Here is a 15,309-nt window from a genome sequence, read left to right as displayed (position 1 = left end):
CATCTAAGAAAGTAGTAGGAAGACAGTACTAACATTATGCAAATATTATAGTAGAAGTTTTAACAATTACAGGGGCACGTACAAAAAAAAAAAAGGGTTATGGTGGACTGGAGCTCCGCTTTAACACTGCTTGCTGCAGTCATACAAAACTCTCTACAGCTTTGATGAAACATTACACTTTACCAGCAACTATAACGGGGTAGATCAAAAGGTTCCTTTTGTGCCCGATTTCCTTCTACTGCCAGCTTCAGACCTCCTTATGACCATCACAATGGTCTCAATCTTAGCAAAGATATCTGTGCTATTCACTAAGCTGGACCCATTTTCTAAACGAGTTACTATCTTTTATTCAAAAGGAGATATGAAAGCTTGTCCCCACTGTGAAACATGTATGCAAAGTAAAACACCAAGTACACAGAACAAACAAAATAAAAAAAGTGTGCGCTATGACAAAAAAAATAAATAAAAAATTATAGAAAAAAAAAAAAAAACACAACTCTAAACAACCAGCATTCCAAGCCATACTATGACCCTGCTAAGGTGCTTCAACCTGAACAGAAGACACAAGGTTTATTTAGTACTAGCTCAGTTATGCTGACACCATGTACATCATTGCACATGCCAATTAAGCTCTTATTTTTCCATTATCACAAGCATATAGTATGCCAATAACATGGCAAACAAGGCATAGTTTGGTATCCAAATATCCAAAATTGGGGACTTCCAGACTTCAGTCAACTCATTCTAGTCAAGGTCTGTAGTTCACCTAGAAAAGTCCAAAATATTAGAAATTTGTTGCCAACTAGATGGCATTTATATGTAGCACAGTCGGTGGCACTATAGATTTTAGTGTGATCAATCTTAACCTTCGTGCACCTACAGAAGCAAAATAAAATACTTCTACATTAGACAACTTCCATAAATATGCTCACGGCTTTGGTAAAAGGGAAAGAAAAAAATGAAAAAATAAGTGCAGCAAATCATCTGAACTTAACGTAGCGCTAAGAGTGCAGGTTCATCATGTACAGCACAGCTCACGTGTGGTTTCCCTCAACTTAAACAAAAATACAATTTGAAAAATATAATCTCTCAATGCCTCAAACTGTCTCCTTCAGAGCGGAAGCAGTATGGTGCTCACGTTATGGCAACGCTAGATCCAAAGAAAATAGGAAAAAAAAAAATAGAATAGCCACATATCTCAAATCTAATAAGTACTGTGCTTCTAGCAAAGAACTATGTCAATCAAGATCAAGAATCAAGATATCAGTGCATTGCTGGACAAAGAAGAACTATTCTGTCACACAATTTGTGGAGGACTTCTCTATTTAAGTGAAAGAGGAATCTTCTACAATCCTCTAGATGGCAGGTAGTGGACGTTTTGTTGACGTTTTTAACTCAAGTTAAAGATTTAGTCAAAAAAATAAAAAAATCCAGAGTGATTTGACCTTGACCGATTAAAGGGTTTCCACTTTAAACCAAAAATGTACTTAATGTTAAATCCAATGGGATCCTCCATACCATTTTTGGGACTAAAGGCCACCACACTCTCCCATCCTCTGGAACGCCTTGCCCCAGTCTGTCCGATCAGCCCCTACCCTGTCCACCTTCAGGAGATCCCTGAAAACTCATTTATTCAGGGAAGCATATCCCACACCCACCTAACTGTCCCAGAGCCACCCCCCATCAAATCATTCTCTGAAGCTATTACCGTTTGTACCACCACCCCTCCCTTTAGAACGTAAGCTCTACGAGCAAGGCCCTCCTGTACCTTTTGTATTGAGCTGTACTGTAATTGTGTTGTCCCCCCTATACATTGTAAAGCACTGTGTAAACTGTTGGCGCTATATAAATCGTGTATAATAATAATAATGGCTGCCTGAATGCCCAAACAATGACTGCATCTGATAAGATGTGGTCACTGTTCAACTGATAACTTCCCCCCTCCTGCTCAATTTTTTAATTGATTTGTTGAGCTGGGTGGTGTTTGCAGGGCCATCAGTGGCTTAAAAGGATAAGTTCACTTTTTAAAAAATAAATAAATGCAGATTTTATGCAGGTAAAAAATTTTCATATTTTATTTTTCTAAGTAGCCAAAATAGCATTGCACCCTCGATCTGCTGACGCAATGCCAGCCGCCTGAAGACTCTCAGTATAGCCGTCTGCTCATACCTCTGATACTGGCAGCTATTTGAGAGCAGGAAGATCAATGAACTACGGGAGCAGTCACCAATGACCTTGCAGTACATTGAGAACTACAAACCAGCAGCCGCAATGGTTGATGGTACTTGTAGTCTATTCATTCACCGGAAACTGTGAATGAATGGAAGCTGTTGTGTGGGCAGACACAGCAGGTGAGAAAAGATTCCTCACCGTTTGTCTCGCGGGGGTGTAAATCACGTGCAAACTGAACATGTTACACTGTAAATAGGAGTGTAACACGTAACATAGAAATGTGAACTTAGCCTTTAAATTTCTGCTGATTTAGCCAAAATTCGGGCTGCCTGTGGGGACCTTTAGCAGCAATCTCAAATTTTACTTGAGCTAAGGGGAACATAAGCAATGCTCTATTCACATGCTATGGTAACATTTGAACAAAAAACTGTATCTGGACGAAAAGCTACTTATATCAGTTAGACAAAAGTTTTGCTATTGTTTATAAGAGTGAACCCTTCTTGTTACTATACAGAATGGTCTTAACCAGAAACCTCAAACATGACACTCATGTGAGAAAGCTTTGATAGAAGTAAAGTCAGTGCCCTAGAACCATTTCAGACTTCACATACAACACGCTTTTAATAAGAGTGTCTTGAATGATTAAGTCCCTTTAAGCGAGATTCATATTTCATTTAAAGTGGATAACATTTAAAGTTTCCTTTAACCAGAAAGGCCAACATTTTTTCTGAACCAGCTAGAGTTTATACTACAAAAAAAACGATTGCACAATCTTCTGCACCTGCAGAAATAACTATGCTGCACATGAAATCCCAGCTTGACAAATACCAAAATGAAATTATTCCATCTGGTATTACATAGGTGTGAATTTTTCTTCTCTGATCTCCAAGTGGAATGAACAATCACCACTGAAGGTCTCGCTCGAACACATACGTAACAAATCTAGGTTTTCCAGATATTTGACAGTATAGATGGAAACATAATGGCCTTGCTGTTGAAACCAGCAAATACATAAAGCAATGCAGTAACCAATCATAAAGAGAATGCAGGAACTCTGAAGGCTCACAGTGGAGTCTTGACCTCTTCCCCGATCGTTTTACTGCAAAGATAACATGGATAGACCCATATTGTGATGCACAGTATCACAAACAAAAAAAAAAAAAAAATTGACTAATTGTTAGTAAAGTACTATACATGTTTAAAAAGAGCGATCCTTTAGGCAAGTCTTTGGGAAGGTGACAGAAGTGCTTTTAGTCTACTGTTGATCCGTTTCTACTGGCTCAGCATCAGAGCAATGTGGTTTGTTTTTCTCCCAGTGGCAGATGGCATTGGCATACTGCACCAAAAGTTTATCCATCCAGGTTAGGGGTTCTGGGAAGAGTACAGCACCCTCAAAGAAGCCCAGATGTCCACCATGAAGCGGCAAAACCACCACCACGTTTTCTTTTTTTGCTGAAAATTAAACAGGGAAAAAAACATTTTAGTAAAAGATACTAAATTAGGCCCTTTCACAAGGCCGGTTTGTTGCAGCCGCTGGATTCCAGTGGCACGAATCTGCGAATTCTTGTTGCTGGAATGACCTGGTTATGTGATCAGCAGCGCCCGATTTCAGTCCATTAGATAAATGGGCTGACAGTAGCCGCTGCTGATGACATGTAGCCACACACAGTGCGATTAGTAGTGATTTGCAACAGAAGGCTGAGCCTGGACACAGTCAGTTCAAACCACAGCTAAATTCAGCGTGTGTGGCTACATGCCGATCGCAAAAGAAGTTATTCCAGCAGCAAGAACCTGCAGGAATCCGGCGGTTGCAACAAACCACCTGTGCGAAAGAGGCCCTACACTTCATAACACAAAACCTCTGTACTAACCAACACCTAATCAAAAAAAAAGGTAAAGCTGCAGATCAGTCAACATAAGGCATCTGCTCTCATCAGCAGAGCTCTGTCTGCTGTCCTGATTTACCCCTGAAGGGCCTTAAAAGTGCTTATCCACATAGGGCTAGGCACGCCAACTCTGCTCCACTACACTCAGAACCAGTGCAGCTCTTTCAGTGTAATAAGGGCCCCCCCCTCCCTGATGCTGCGACAGCTGATCAGTCCTTTAGTGCAGAAGAGACAGCTGGGGCAAACCCCCTCCTGCCTAAGCGCATAGCTGGGAGCCTCTCCTGCCTCTGTCTGGCCCAGGTTACATTACAGCTCTAAGAAAAAGAAGGTGGAGGCACTTCCAGCATATAAAAAGCAGCTTTATTATGGTTTGCCCTTTGGATTTGTATTTATGTTTTGTAGCCCCTGCGAGGGCGTTTAATGAGCAGATTATATTTTCTTGTTTACTCAAATTTCCAATTAACATATTGAAACAGAAAAAAAAAAAAAAAAAAGCAGCTTTATTTAAAATCCATTAAAAACGAGGACATGACATGTACATGCAAGCTCATCAGAAATTCAGCAAATGCATTTCACTCACCTGTGCTTAATCATTGCATCCAGTAATGATTAAGCACAGGTGTGAAACACGTTTGCTGAATTTCTGACGAGCTGCATTTACATGTCATATCCTCGAATTCAATGGATTTCCAATAAAGCTACTTTTTATATGCTGGAAGTGCCATCACTTTCTGCTGTGCTCTGCATCCTGGTCGCAGACATAGGCTGGCACCCAGCTTTCACTACAGCAGCAAGAGATCTCTTGGGTTAACTGGAGCGGTGCAACCCTTCTGTTACACTTTACCAATTTCAGCTCTGCTGGTTACATTTATAAAATTTCATTTTTAAATACTAACCTGTTTTTTGATCATCAAAAGTTCTTCTTGAACACCTCAGTACCACACCATAGGCATAAGAACTCGAAAGCGTGGCTCTCTTGTTTTGGGAAGGTGTCCATAGGCATCCTGCCAGAACATGCCTCGCACGTGCCTCTGGGGCGTGCTCTGTGACCACTGTGTTCTTTGGACACAGCTAATCACAGATCCCGGTAAGAGGCCAATCACAGCGACCCTTTACCAGGCGATCAGCTGTGTCTAATCACAGCTGATCACATGTAAATAGACTTGTCGGTTATCTGCATTCCTTACTTCACTCGCTGTCACTGTGTGAGGAAAGGAAAGCCAATAACTGGCAAGACTGACAGAGCACATTTACACTGATAAGGGCACTGATCATCAGCACCACCTCACCAGTGCCCATCAGTGCAGCCTCACCAGCACACAACAGTGGATCAGTGCCACCTCACCAGTGCCCATCAGTGCAGCCTCACCAGCACACAACAGTGGATCAGTGCCACCTCACCAGTGCCCATCAGTGCAGCCTCACCAGCACACAACAGTGGATCAGTGCCACCTCACCAGTGCCCATCAGTGCAGCCTCACCAGCACACAACAGTGAAGAGAAAATTACTTGCATATCATTTACAAAATTGTATTTGTGTTTGTTTAGCAAAAAAATAAAAAACCCAATAAAAAAACAATGCTAACAATTTCCTTTTGGTACAGTGTGCATTTGTCATTCAAATTGAGACAGCACTGAAAGCTGAAAATTGGCCTGGGCATGGAGGGGGTGAAAGTGTCCAGTATTGAAGCGGTTAACAAGTCACTTTCTATATTTGGAGCAATGGCTAGTTGGGTATGAAGCAACATTCCTGCATTATAGATGTAAGAGAAACTTACCGGCCAAAGCCTTAGGAATAGACAGCAAACTGTCATGGACTAGTGGATCATCCACAGAGTTCACCAACATGAGAGGAATGTGAATCTAGAACGAGAAATAAACTGTTGATCAGCATAGGAATAATATTAAACTACACCTGACTTGAAATCAAGGAAATATCAGAATGAGAAACCATGTGACTAATTATACGTCACATTTACTGAGTGTTACAGCTGTACAGTTTCTTCTAGTCACCCTTTAACTTGTCTGTACAAAGTCTGAAAAAGTATACATTATACATTTTCATGATAATTAACAAATACACAAAATCACTAAAGTGTGAGCAACCCACATACTGGCACAGCATGTTCACAGTGCTTCTGAAAAACCTCTAGTAATAATGGCAAACAAGATATTATAATAGGGAATCATTATGTTTCATAGAGCTCTACCCATGCATTTTGAGAAAAACACGTTAAGAGAAAGAATAATATAATTTGCCTCTACAGACAGATCGGTTGCATCCAGCATACTGTGTAGGACTGAAGACTCCCAATACTAAATGATTCTGTGGGCACACCACAGGGGTTCTAACTTTTCCCCTACAGTTACAGTACATCGATTTACACACAATGCTCTTTTATGTCCTAACGGTAAAGTAATAACTCAACACCCACCTGCTACAAGAATTACATGTCTAACTTTCACTACTGGATTCTCCATATATGCATTTTAGGGCATTTTGTACAGGCGCTTAGGAGCGTTTATCTCCTTTCAAAAACACAAACCAAAATAATTTTCTGCCTCTAAGGCCACTTTCAGACTGGGGCATTGGGAGCGGAGGTTTTCAGCCGCTAGCGGGGCACTTTTAACCCCTGCTAGAGGCCAAAAAAGGGTTAAAACAGTCCTCAAAGTGACGCTACAGCACCAATTTGGCACCGCTGTCCATTGATTTCAATGGGCAGGGGAGCTTTAGGAGCAGTGTATACACCACTCCTACAGTGCTGCAAAGGTACGGCTTGCAGGACTTTTTTTTACCGTCCTATCAGCGCACTGCTCCAGTGTGAAAACCCTTAGGCTTTCACAATGGAGTTAGAGGAGAGGCTCTTACAAGGCACTTTGCAGGCATTATAGTGCCTGTAAAGCGCCCCAGTGTCAAAGTAGCATTAACACTGAGCTTAAAATATGCCTCTAAATGTCTTAATGTGCATGGTCTCTCATCTCACATTGAATATTTTAATCCTTATGCTGCTAGCATTAGTAAATACATAGGCGTGCGCAGAGTGTGTGTCAGGTGTGCCTAGGCAAACCCCAAGTAATGCCGGTTCTCCCTGCTTCCTGTCCCCCCCCCCCCCCTGCAGTGCTGCCAGCTTCCCATCTCTCAGGAGCGGTGGAAGGGGCTGGTAAATATTTCATTAAATTGGCTTTCCTTTTCTGAACACCGTGAGCGATCTGTACCGATCGCTCCTGTCTTCATTCTTAACTGAAGCATAGTAAATTATGTTTACTGCAGGCTGAAGAGAAAGGGACTGGGGAATCTGTTCCCAGTTTATTTCTCAGTCTCAAAAAGTGAGACATCAGAACATGTTTTTTTCAGCACAGCCCCATGATGGGGCAAAAAAAAAAAAAATAAAAAAAAAATAAAAAAAAAAAAGAAGTACACAAAAAAATTGTAAAATATAATAGTAAAAAGAAAAAAAAAAAAAAAAAAAAAACACTACTGGCACTGTCCACTGCTCTGCTGATAGATTTTATATAGATATAGAGAGAGATATAGAGATCTATTGGATAGATTATATATATATATATATATATATATATATATATATATATATATCCATCTCTCTATCTATACATACACACACACACGTACGTGCACACCCTAATGCAATGAGCTGAGCACACAAAGGAGTAAATAGATATATGTTTTCCATCTTTTTTTTTTTTACATTCTTTCACTCACTTCCTGGTTTCTTGCCTAGGCAAATGATGTCATACATCCAAGGAATCTTCAGGAGGGGAGAGGAGGGTTTTTCTGAGCTAAGCACAACCTCCTGCATGCTTGAGCCCAGGGCAAATGGATTCCAGGAAGTAAATGCTACATGAAACATTTGCCCTTACTCAAGATGGCTACAGACAGAAATGCTAGGGGGGTGTTTTTCAAAGTGATTTCTCAACAAAATAAAGTGTTGAGTCATGAAATGGATGGAAGAGTTTGCTCTGAGTATTAAAGACAAATTAAAATAGTGTTTTCGGTTTGTGACACAGTGAAGATCTGCTTTAAGCTGCTCCTACAGGCAAAACATTAAGCTCCATACACACACTGATAGAGATGTTCTGCTGATTTTTGTCTTCAGGATTTACTAAAATCATATAATATGAGGTCAAACCTTAGGAGTTTAAATTTGTATGCAATCAGGCAGACCTGTGCACTACATGGTTTTGGTAAATCTGAAGACAAAATTAGCAGAAAATAGAAAATCAGCTGATAGTGTGTATGAGGCTTTACACTACAGAAAAGACAGCAGTAAAAGTGGGACATCCCCCCACCCACCCGATATAAGAAGCCAACAAGAGATTCAAATCACAGGCATTCCTTCAAAAATAAAATATTGTCTAAGTCCTTAATCAACCTTCCGTCACCATTTCACAAAACCCATTTCACAATTAAGGCATTTATTAGGGGCCTTATTACACAAATGTATTCACTCTACACCACTACCTGAGAGGTGAACTCTAATTATTGGAGCTATAACAAAAACTTACATTCTGTAAATAGCGAACACAGCTTTCTGCTTCATAGTACTCCTTAAGGGTCTCGTAGCCATGGAATTTTCTGACAAGGGAAAAGCAAATAGACAAGAATCAAATTAAAGCACTGACAAAAATGCCTTACTATTCACACTGAATGCTTTGCATTGTCAGAAGCTTATCACTTTTAAAAAGAAGAAGAACACATGGATGTGTCAGGCAATACAGTCAAATACTAAAATAAGCCAATCAGCATGCAGAATTTATCTGTAGACACCATTGCTTCCTTTGCTTGAAACATATGAATGCTGAAGGACATCAGTGCATATATGCAGCTAAATCTAATTTACCGTATTTATTGGAGTACAACACGTGCCTTCGTAAAACACACCCCAAGTTTAGGAGGGAATATTAAGGAAAAAAACTTTTTGGAGGGAAGTTTAAGGTAAAAAAAAAAAAAAAAAAAAAAAACTTACATTTAAATGACCATCAATGCAGCCTTATCAGTGTCCATCTACAGCCTTGTCCATCGCCTTTGCAGTCTTGCCCAGTGCCTTTGCAGCCTTGCTAGTCTAGTTGCAGCATTGCCCCGATTTAAAATTGGTGCCGACTGAGCGGAGAGGAGCGAGCGGAGCCAAGATACACAAAGCCAAGTGTACTTCGGCTAGACTCGTCTCTGCTCACAGTCCCGCCCATCTCCACTGATTGAGAGAGGAGCGTGCACCGACGACATATAGAAAGCCGAGTGTACTTCGGCTAGACTCAGCTCTGCTCACAGTCAGCGGCGGGACTGCGAGAGGCGGCAAGTCTAGCCGAAGTATACTCGGCTTTCTGTATTTCGGCTCCGCTAGCTCCTTTCTTCACAATCAGCGGGAGATCGTCGGGGATCAGCGTATAACACGCATCCACGATTTCCCCGTGATTTTAAGGGGAAAAAAGTGTGTGTTATACACCGATAAATACGGTACTAATCTGATATGATATGAGCAACAAGCAACTGCTTTGATCACCCAGATCAGATTTACCCATCACCAATAATAGCCATATGCATTTCTGATTCAGAGTAAGGTGGAGTGACCTACAAGTGTCACAAGTGTGTTTAAGTTTGGAGTTGCAGCTACAAGTTTGGGAGGGCAGGATGTCTACATGATACTACAAAAAGGTATACAATTTGGCATTGACATCCCTCCATATAACCCCTCTAAATCAGCTAGACTCAATTTGTAGCAAGCAATAGGGAGATCATAATAACAGAGGGGAGGAGACAGGTGCTCTGTACTTTACTCCAAGAAATAGTATTTACAACAAAGTCCAAGTTCCTTAGTCAAAGTCCAGGACAAAGGCCAATTAATGACTGGGGATGCTCAAACGCAGCCCAATTGAGAAGGGGCCAACACAGCAAACAAAGCCTACAAGCCCACGTAACAAATGGGTCCAAAATGTTGACAGACTTGGATCACAGTGAGGCAGTTTTTAGGCATTTTAGCACTAGAAATGGCGCATGTAAAGCGTCTGAAAACTGCCTCCCATGCCACCGGAATGTGAAAGCCCAATTGCTTTCACACTGGGGAGGTGTGCTTGCGGGACGTTAGGAAAAGTCCTGCAAGAAGCATCTTGGGGCGGTGTAGTAGTGGTGAATACAGCTCCCTGGCCATTAAATTGAATGAGCAGCACTTGCAAAGCACCTGAAAAGCGCTTCTGAATCGCCGGAAAAGGGCTATTTTAACCCCTTCTTCGGCCGCTAGCGGGAGATAAAAGGGCCCCCCTAACGCACAGTGTGAAAGGGGCCTTAGAGAGCAGCTTGTGGCACCCTACACCTGAAACTGGCATTGGAAAAGACCCAAAAATCCACCTGCTATAAGAAATGAACTGGATGGACTGGTGTCTTTATTCAACCTTACTAACTTTGTAACTATGTAAGAAAAGCGTGAACAGGTGCCTAGGTGACTGTGATGAAATCTGAGAAGTAGATAGGCTGTTTTCACACTAAGGCGCTTCACAGGCCCTATAGCGCTAAAAATAGCATCTGCATAGCGCCTGTAAAGAGCCTCTCCTCTCACTCCAGTGTGAAAGCCATAGTTTATTTTTTACAATTATATTTTTTATAATTTTTTTACAATTTTTTTTTTTAATACTTTTTGCAATATTGTTTTTTACTCACCCTTGTCGGTGGTCTTTGGCAAGCTATCAGGGATCTAAAGATCCCTGACATCTCCCCTTTGAGACATAGAAAGAGGCTGAGGACACAGATTCCCCAGTCCCTTTCTCAGCATTGAAGATGAACGTAGACAGCGGCTCCTCTCCATTCATAAACTGAAGCAGAGTAACACAGCTTACACTGCTTAGTTATTACAGGTCACAGGCGTTCAGCAATGATCACTCTCTGTGTCCAATTCAGAAAAGGAAGGGGCCAGTAAATGACATTTACCGGCCCCTTCCTCCACTCTCCATCTTGACACATCCCCCGCAGTCCACAGGAGACGAAGGGGATGAGGACGGGGACGACAAAATGGGCCAGAGGAGAACGGGGGCAGGAGGAGGAGGAGACAGCGGGCTGGGAGAGAACACGGGGAGCAGAAGAGGAGGAGAAGAATGGGAGGACGACACTGAGAACAGCCCAGGAGGATCGGTGTGGTGGGAGGGACAGCTGTAAGCACTGATAGCCGCGGGAGGGAGAGGAGGAGAAGCGGCTGTCATGCAGGGAGATCGGTGCTTACAGCTGTCTCCCCCATTGCACCGATCATCCCCGGCTGTGAACCAAGGGACAATCATCCATGTGTGCAGGGTGGGTAACAGTGGGCCCCTTTCCTTGGAGGCCCATGTGTAGTAAACGTCCTGCCCCCATGGATGATATGCCACTGGTACAGGCCTGTTCGGCTGTATCCTTAGAACTGCATTGAGTGGCCTAGGGTGTGGTAAGGCCACTGCCCAGCCACCTGTTTTTACTGCCCCCGGCAGCCCGGTGTGAAGGAGCCCTAAAAAATTTTTTTAAAAACAATTCTGATTTGCAGTGCAATGCAGGTGATAGATTGAAGTGTCACACTTGAGACCATTTCCTTTTTGTACTCACTGCACCACAGGAAATACTGACCAATGGAACATAAAATTATATATTCAAACATATATATTGAAAAAACATTTTTTTTGTCAAACATAAGGCAGAGTAAAGGAAAAAGGCAATAGCCAGTTTAATTGGTCAGATGAATATTTTATTTAACCTTGTCAGCTAACCAGTAGTATATACTGTGTGTATGACTGGTATATACTGTATGTCTGACTGCCAAGTACCATTAAAAATGTGTACCTCTGCCAGTTATCGAAGTGGAAGGTACAATATTTTCTTACAAGACTAGCTGTTTGTAGAGCACTGCTAATCAAAAAGATAAAAGGTCAGAATATTAATCCTGTGACATTTAAAGAATATTCTTTACCTCATGATGGTATCATCGATCTGCATGAGAGATGTAGCTGTGTACAATCGGCTTATCACTGAATCCTCAAAGATTTTATTCACTCTGGCTTCACCAAACAGAGCATGTCTGGAGGGAACAGACAAAAATAACAAAACACCACATCAAACAACTTGAAATTAAGCAAATCTCTAAACCATTTTAACCTTTTTAAAGTAAAGTTCTGCAAGAAGAGAGACAGAAAATGTGCTTCTGTCTGCACCTGTGACCCCCAATTCGCCCTACCCCCGGAATCAACGCCGACAGGATGACGGAAGGTGGGTTGGACTTGACTCCAGGGGCATGGATTAGCATAAAGCGGAAATTTAAAGAACCCTAAATGGCACTTTTTATTTAAAAAATAATTAAACTGAGGAGTTTACCAAGACTGGAAGAGACAGAATCTGAACCAGCAAGCAAAATGGAAACCAATCAGCTCCTAGCTGAAAAACCCATAATATATACTGTAGATATTAGATTTAAAAATAACAGTATTTGCTGATTCAACAGACTCATCGCTAAAATTGCGCTAGTCTAGTGGTTCTCAATGCCAGTCCTCAAGTGTCTTAACAGGTTTTGGTTTGTGAATTTTCCTTAAACTGACCCTACATTATACAATTTCTTGTTCAATTTCCTTCAGATTTACCTTCAACTATGTAGTGCAAGGGCCTGCCTGATTGCATACAAATTAAAAGTGTTTAGGTTTGACCTCATATGATATGGTTTTGGAAAATGTAGAGGAAAATTGTACAAGAAAATTGTATAATGTATGGCCAGCCTTAAAGCGGATTCCACCCTAAAGTGGAACCTCCGCTGATCGGAACCCCTCCCCCCCTCCGGTGTCACAATTGGCACCTTTCAGGGGGGAGGGGGGTGGAGATACCTGTCAAAGACAGGTATTTACACCCACTTCCGGGCATAGACTCCTGTGGGAGTCTACACCATTTTCTGTCCTGCCGCGCTGTCTGCTGGGACACACACGGGTCTCAGAGACAGTGCGGACAATTCCTATTGCGCTGCGCGACTCGAGCATGCGCAGTAGGGAACCGGGAAGTGAAGCCGATTCGCTTCACTTCCTGATTCCCTCACCTAGAATGGTGGCGGCAGCAGCCAAGAGCCGAGCGATCGATCGGCCTCGGCATCGCTGGAACCCGGGACAGGTGAGTGTCCATTTATTAAAAGTCAGCAGCTGTAGTATTTATAGCTGCTGGCTTTTAATATTTTTTTTGTAGGTGGAATCCCTCTTTAAGGCCCGTACACACGATTAGAAAATCAAAAGTAAAATTTTGTCCGATGAACGATCTGATGATTTTCTGATTGTTAGTATGGTGCTTTTAAAAGCTGATTCCGAATTTTCAGATGACAAAAAACTGGATGTGCATGCTCTAAAATTTCTGCTATATGTGACAAAGTCCTGTTTTTGTTTAATTAGTACAGTTTTTGGTCGAAAAAAATTGTAAGAGCAAGAATACACATGCTCAGAAACTAAACGCATAGAAAAACAATTTAGCACATTACATCACTTCTGAAGTTGAATTCTGTCGTACGAGAATTTTCGTATTTTGCGTTACCTCTTCACTTTCGATAGGAGACTAGCAGCATAAAAAAAAAAAAAAAAAAAACACTGATAAAAATGTGTCTGATAATCTGATCGTGTGTACCCGGCTTTAGATAAAAGACATGTCAATTACCAATACATTGACCAAAAACACCTGTGCAAGGTGAAGGAAATCACGAAAACAAGACCTGTTAGGGGTACTTGAGAAGTGAGGTTGGGGACCACTGCTCTAGTCCATGGAAGTTGTTTCAAGAGCTGAAGTGGTTAAAGAAAACACATTGTATACCAACTAAACTAACAGATAATGATCAAACGCATTGCTTATGAAAGACACAGTGTGATATACACCATAAAGGTTACCTTTTGTGAAAACTATGTGATGAACCCACCTAAACTTGCTTAGTGGGTATCCCTGTCGGCCCTCTCTTGCCCATCTTTCAACTGAAGGTGGGTGGGAAAACAGTCAGCAAAACAGTGGCTGCTTCAGACAGATATATTTTTCAGTGTTCTGGCAGCTGCTACCAGCGGACGTCAGAACAAAATAACCCGGCAGGGGGATTTTTTCATCTGGGCAGCATTACATGGATGAAGGAATCCGGTAAAATTTGTTTTGTTCACCCTGCAAGCCAGTGAAGCCAGTGTGTATAGCTTGCCTCAGGGAGGTTGTGCTTTTTTTTTACTTTTTTTTTTGTAAGAGTATAGATCTAGGTTTGTCCCAAGCAGGTTTGAATCCACTTACCATTTCTCACTACCTTGGCTGGAAGTTTATTCCAAGCATTAACTATCCATTCAGTAAAATACTAAGATTAGTTTTGAACATTCCTCTAGTTAGTTTGAGGTCATGCCCCCATGTTTTTGATTTTGGTTTCATATTGAAAAAAAAAAAAAAAAAAAACCCTGCCCTCCTGAACCTTATTCACTCACTTGATTGCCGACCAGCCACCGCTGTTACACGGCGGCAGGTTGGCTCCCCTGCGTGAATCGGCGTAGCTGTACGTCGGCCGCTTTAAGGGGTATAGGGGGTGCGTGTGTGACCCTGGAGCCAAAGCCGCGATGTCCGCCGGCCAGCCACAATCGTTCCTCAGAGAGCCAGAACGGGGATCTGTGTATGTAAACAGATAGATCGCTGTTCTGACAAGGAATTAGAGAGAGATCGTCTGTTTCTAGTGATCAGGAACAGCGATCTCTCTCTCCTCCCACAGTTAGAAACACCTCCCTAGGGAACACTTAACCCCTTGATCACCCCCTAGTGTTAACCCCTTCCCTGGCAGTGACATTTATACAGTAATCAGTGGCTGTTTTTAGCTCCGATTGCTTAATAAATGTCAACGATCCCAAAAAAGTGTCCGATCTGTCCGCCGCAATGTTGCAGTCCTGCTAAAAATCGCTGATCACCGCCATTACTAGTAAAAAAACAAAAAAGAAACCTCGTCCCATGGCATGCCACGACTGGCATGTAATTTTCTTTGGGGTGGGGTGGGGGGGGGGGGGGGGGAGTGTGTGCCTTCTTTTTAGTGGGACTTCCTGTCCCACTTTCTCCTTCCGCCTCCTCTTGCCCTAGGCGGCCCCTCCCTGCCAGCGATCTTCTGGGACACGTCACAGGTCCCAGAAGATTGCCTGGCCAATAGCAGAGTGCAGTGCCTGCCTGGCTGTGAAGCCATGGAGAGAAGGGGGAGAGGAGCGAGGCTTCGGGCGCCCGCATTGCTGGACCGTGGGATAGGCGAGTGTCTGTTTA

General features: G+C 42.3%; 1 protein-coding gene across 1 annotated transcript in view; it reads right to left on the bottom strand.

Moving 5' to 3' along the window:
- Positions 1-1,257: 1,257 nt before the first annotated feature.
- The window catches only part of ABHD2 (abhydrolase domain containing 2, acylglycerol lipase), a 104,425-nt gene continuing 90,373 nt past the window's right edge, over positions 1,258-15,309 (bottom strand). Inside the window, exons 8-11 of the mRNA XM_077474258.1 lie at positions 11,999-12,106; positions 8,583-8,652; positions 5,837-5,921; positions 1,258-3,624 (exon numbers count right to left, since the gene is read on the bottom strand). Coding sequence (XP_077330384.1) covers positions 3,428-3,624; positions 5,837-5,921; positions 8,583-8,652; positions 11,999-12,106 — 460 coding nt within the window. The 3' untranslated portion in view covers positions 1,258-3,427. The remainder of the gene's footprint in view (positions 3,625-5,836; positions 5,922-8,582; positions 8,653-11,998; positions 12,107-15,309) is intronic.

The sequence above is a fragment of the Lithobates pipiens genome, unplaced genomic scaffold, assembly GCF_037356315.1.
Source record: "Lithobates pipiens isolate NorthernLeopardFrog02 unplaced genomic scaffold, aLitPip1_a1.2 Scaffold_8, whole genome shotgun sequence".
Lineage (NCBI taxonomy): Eukaryota > Metazoa > Chordata > Amphibia > Anura > Ranidae > Lithobates > Lithobates pipiens.
This window is presented reverse-complemented; position numbering and strand designations above follow the sequence as displayed.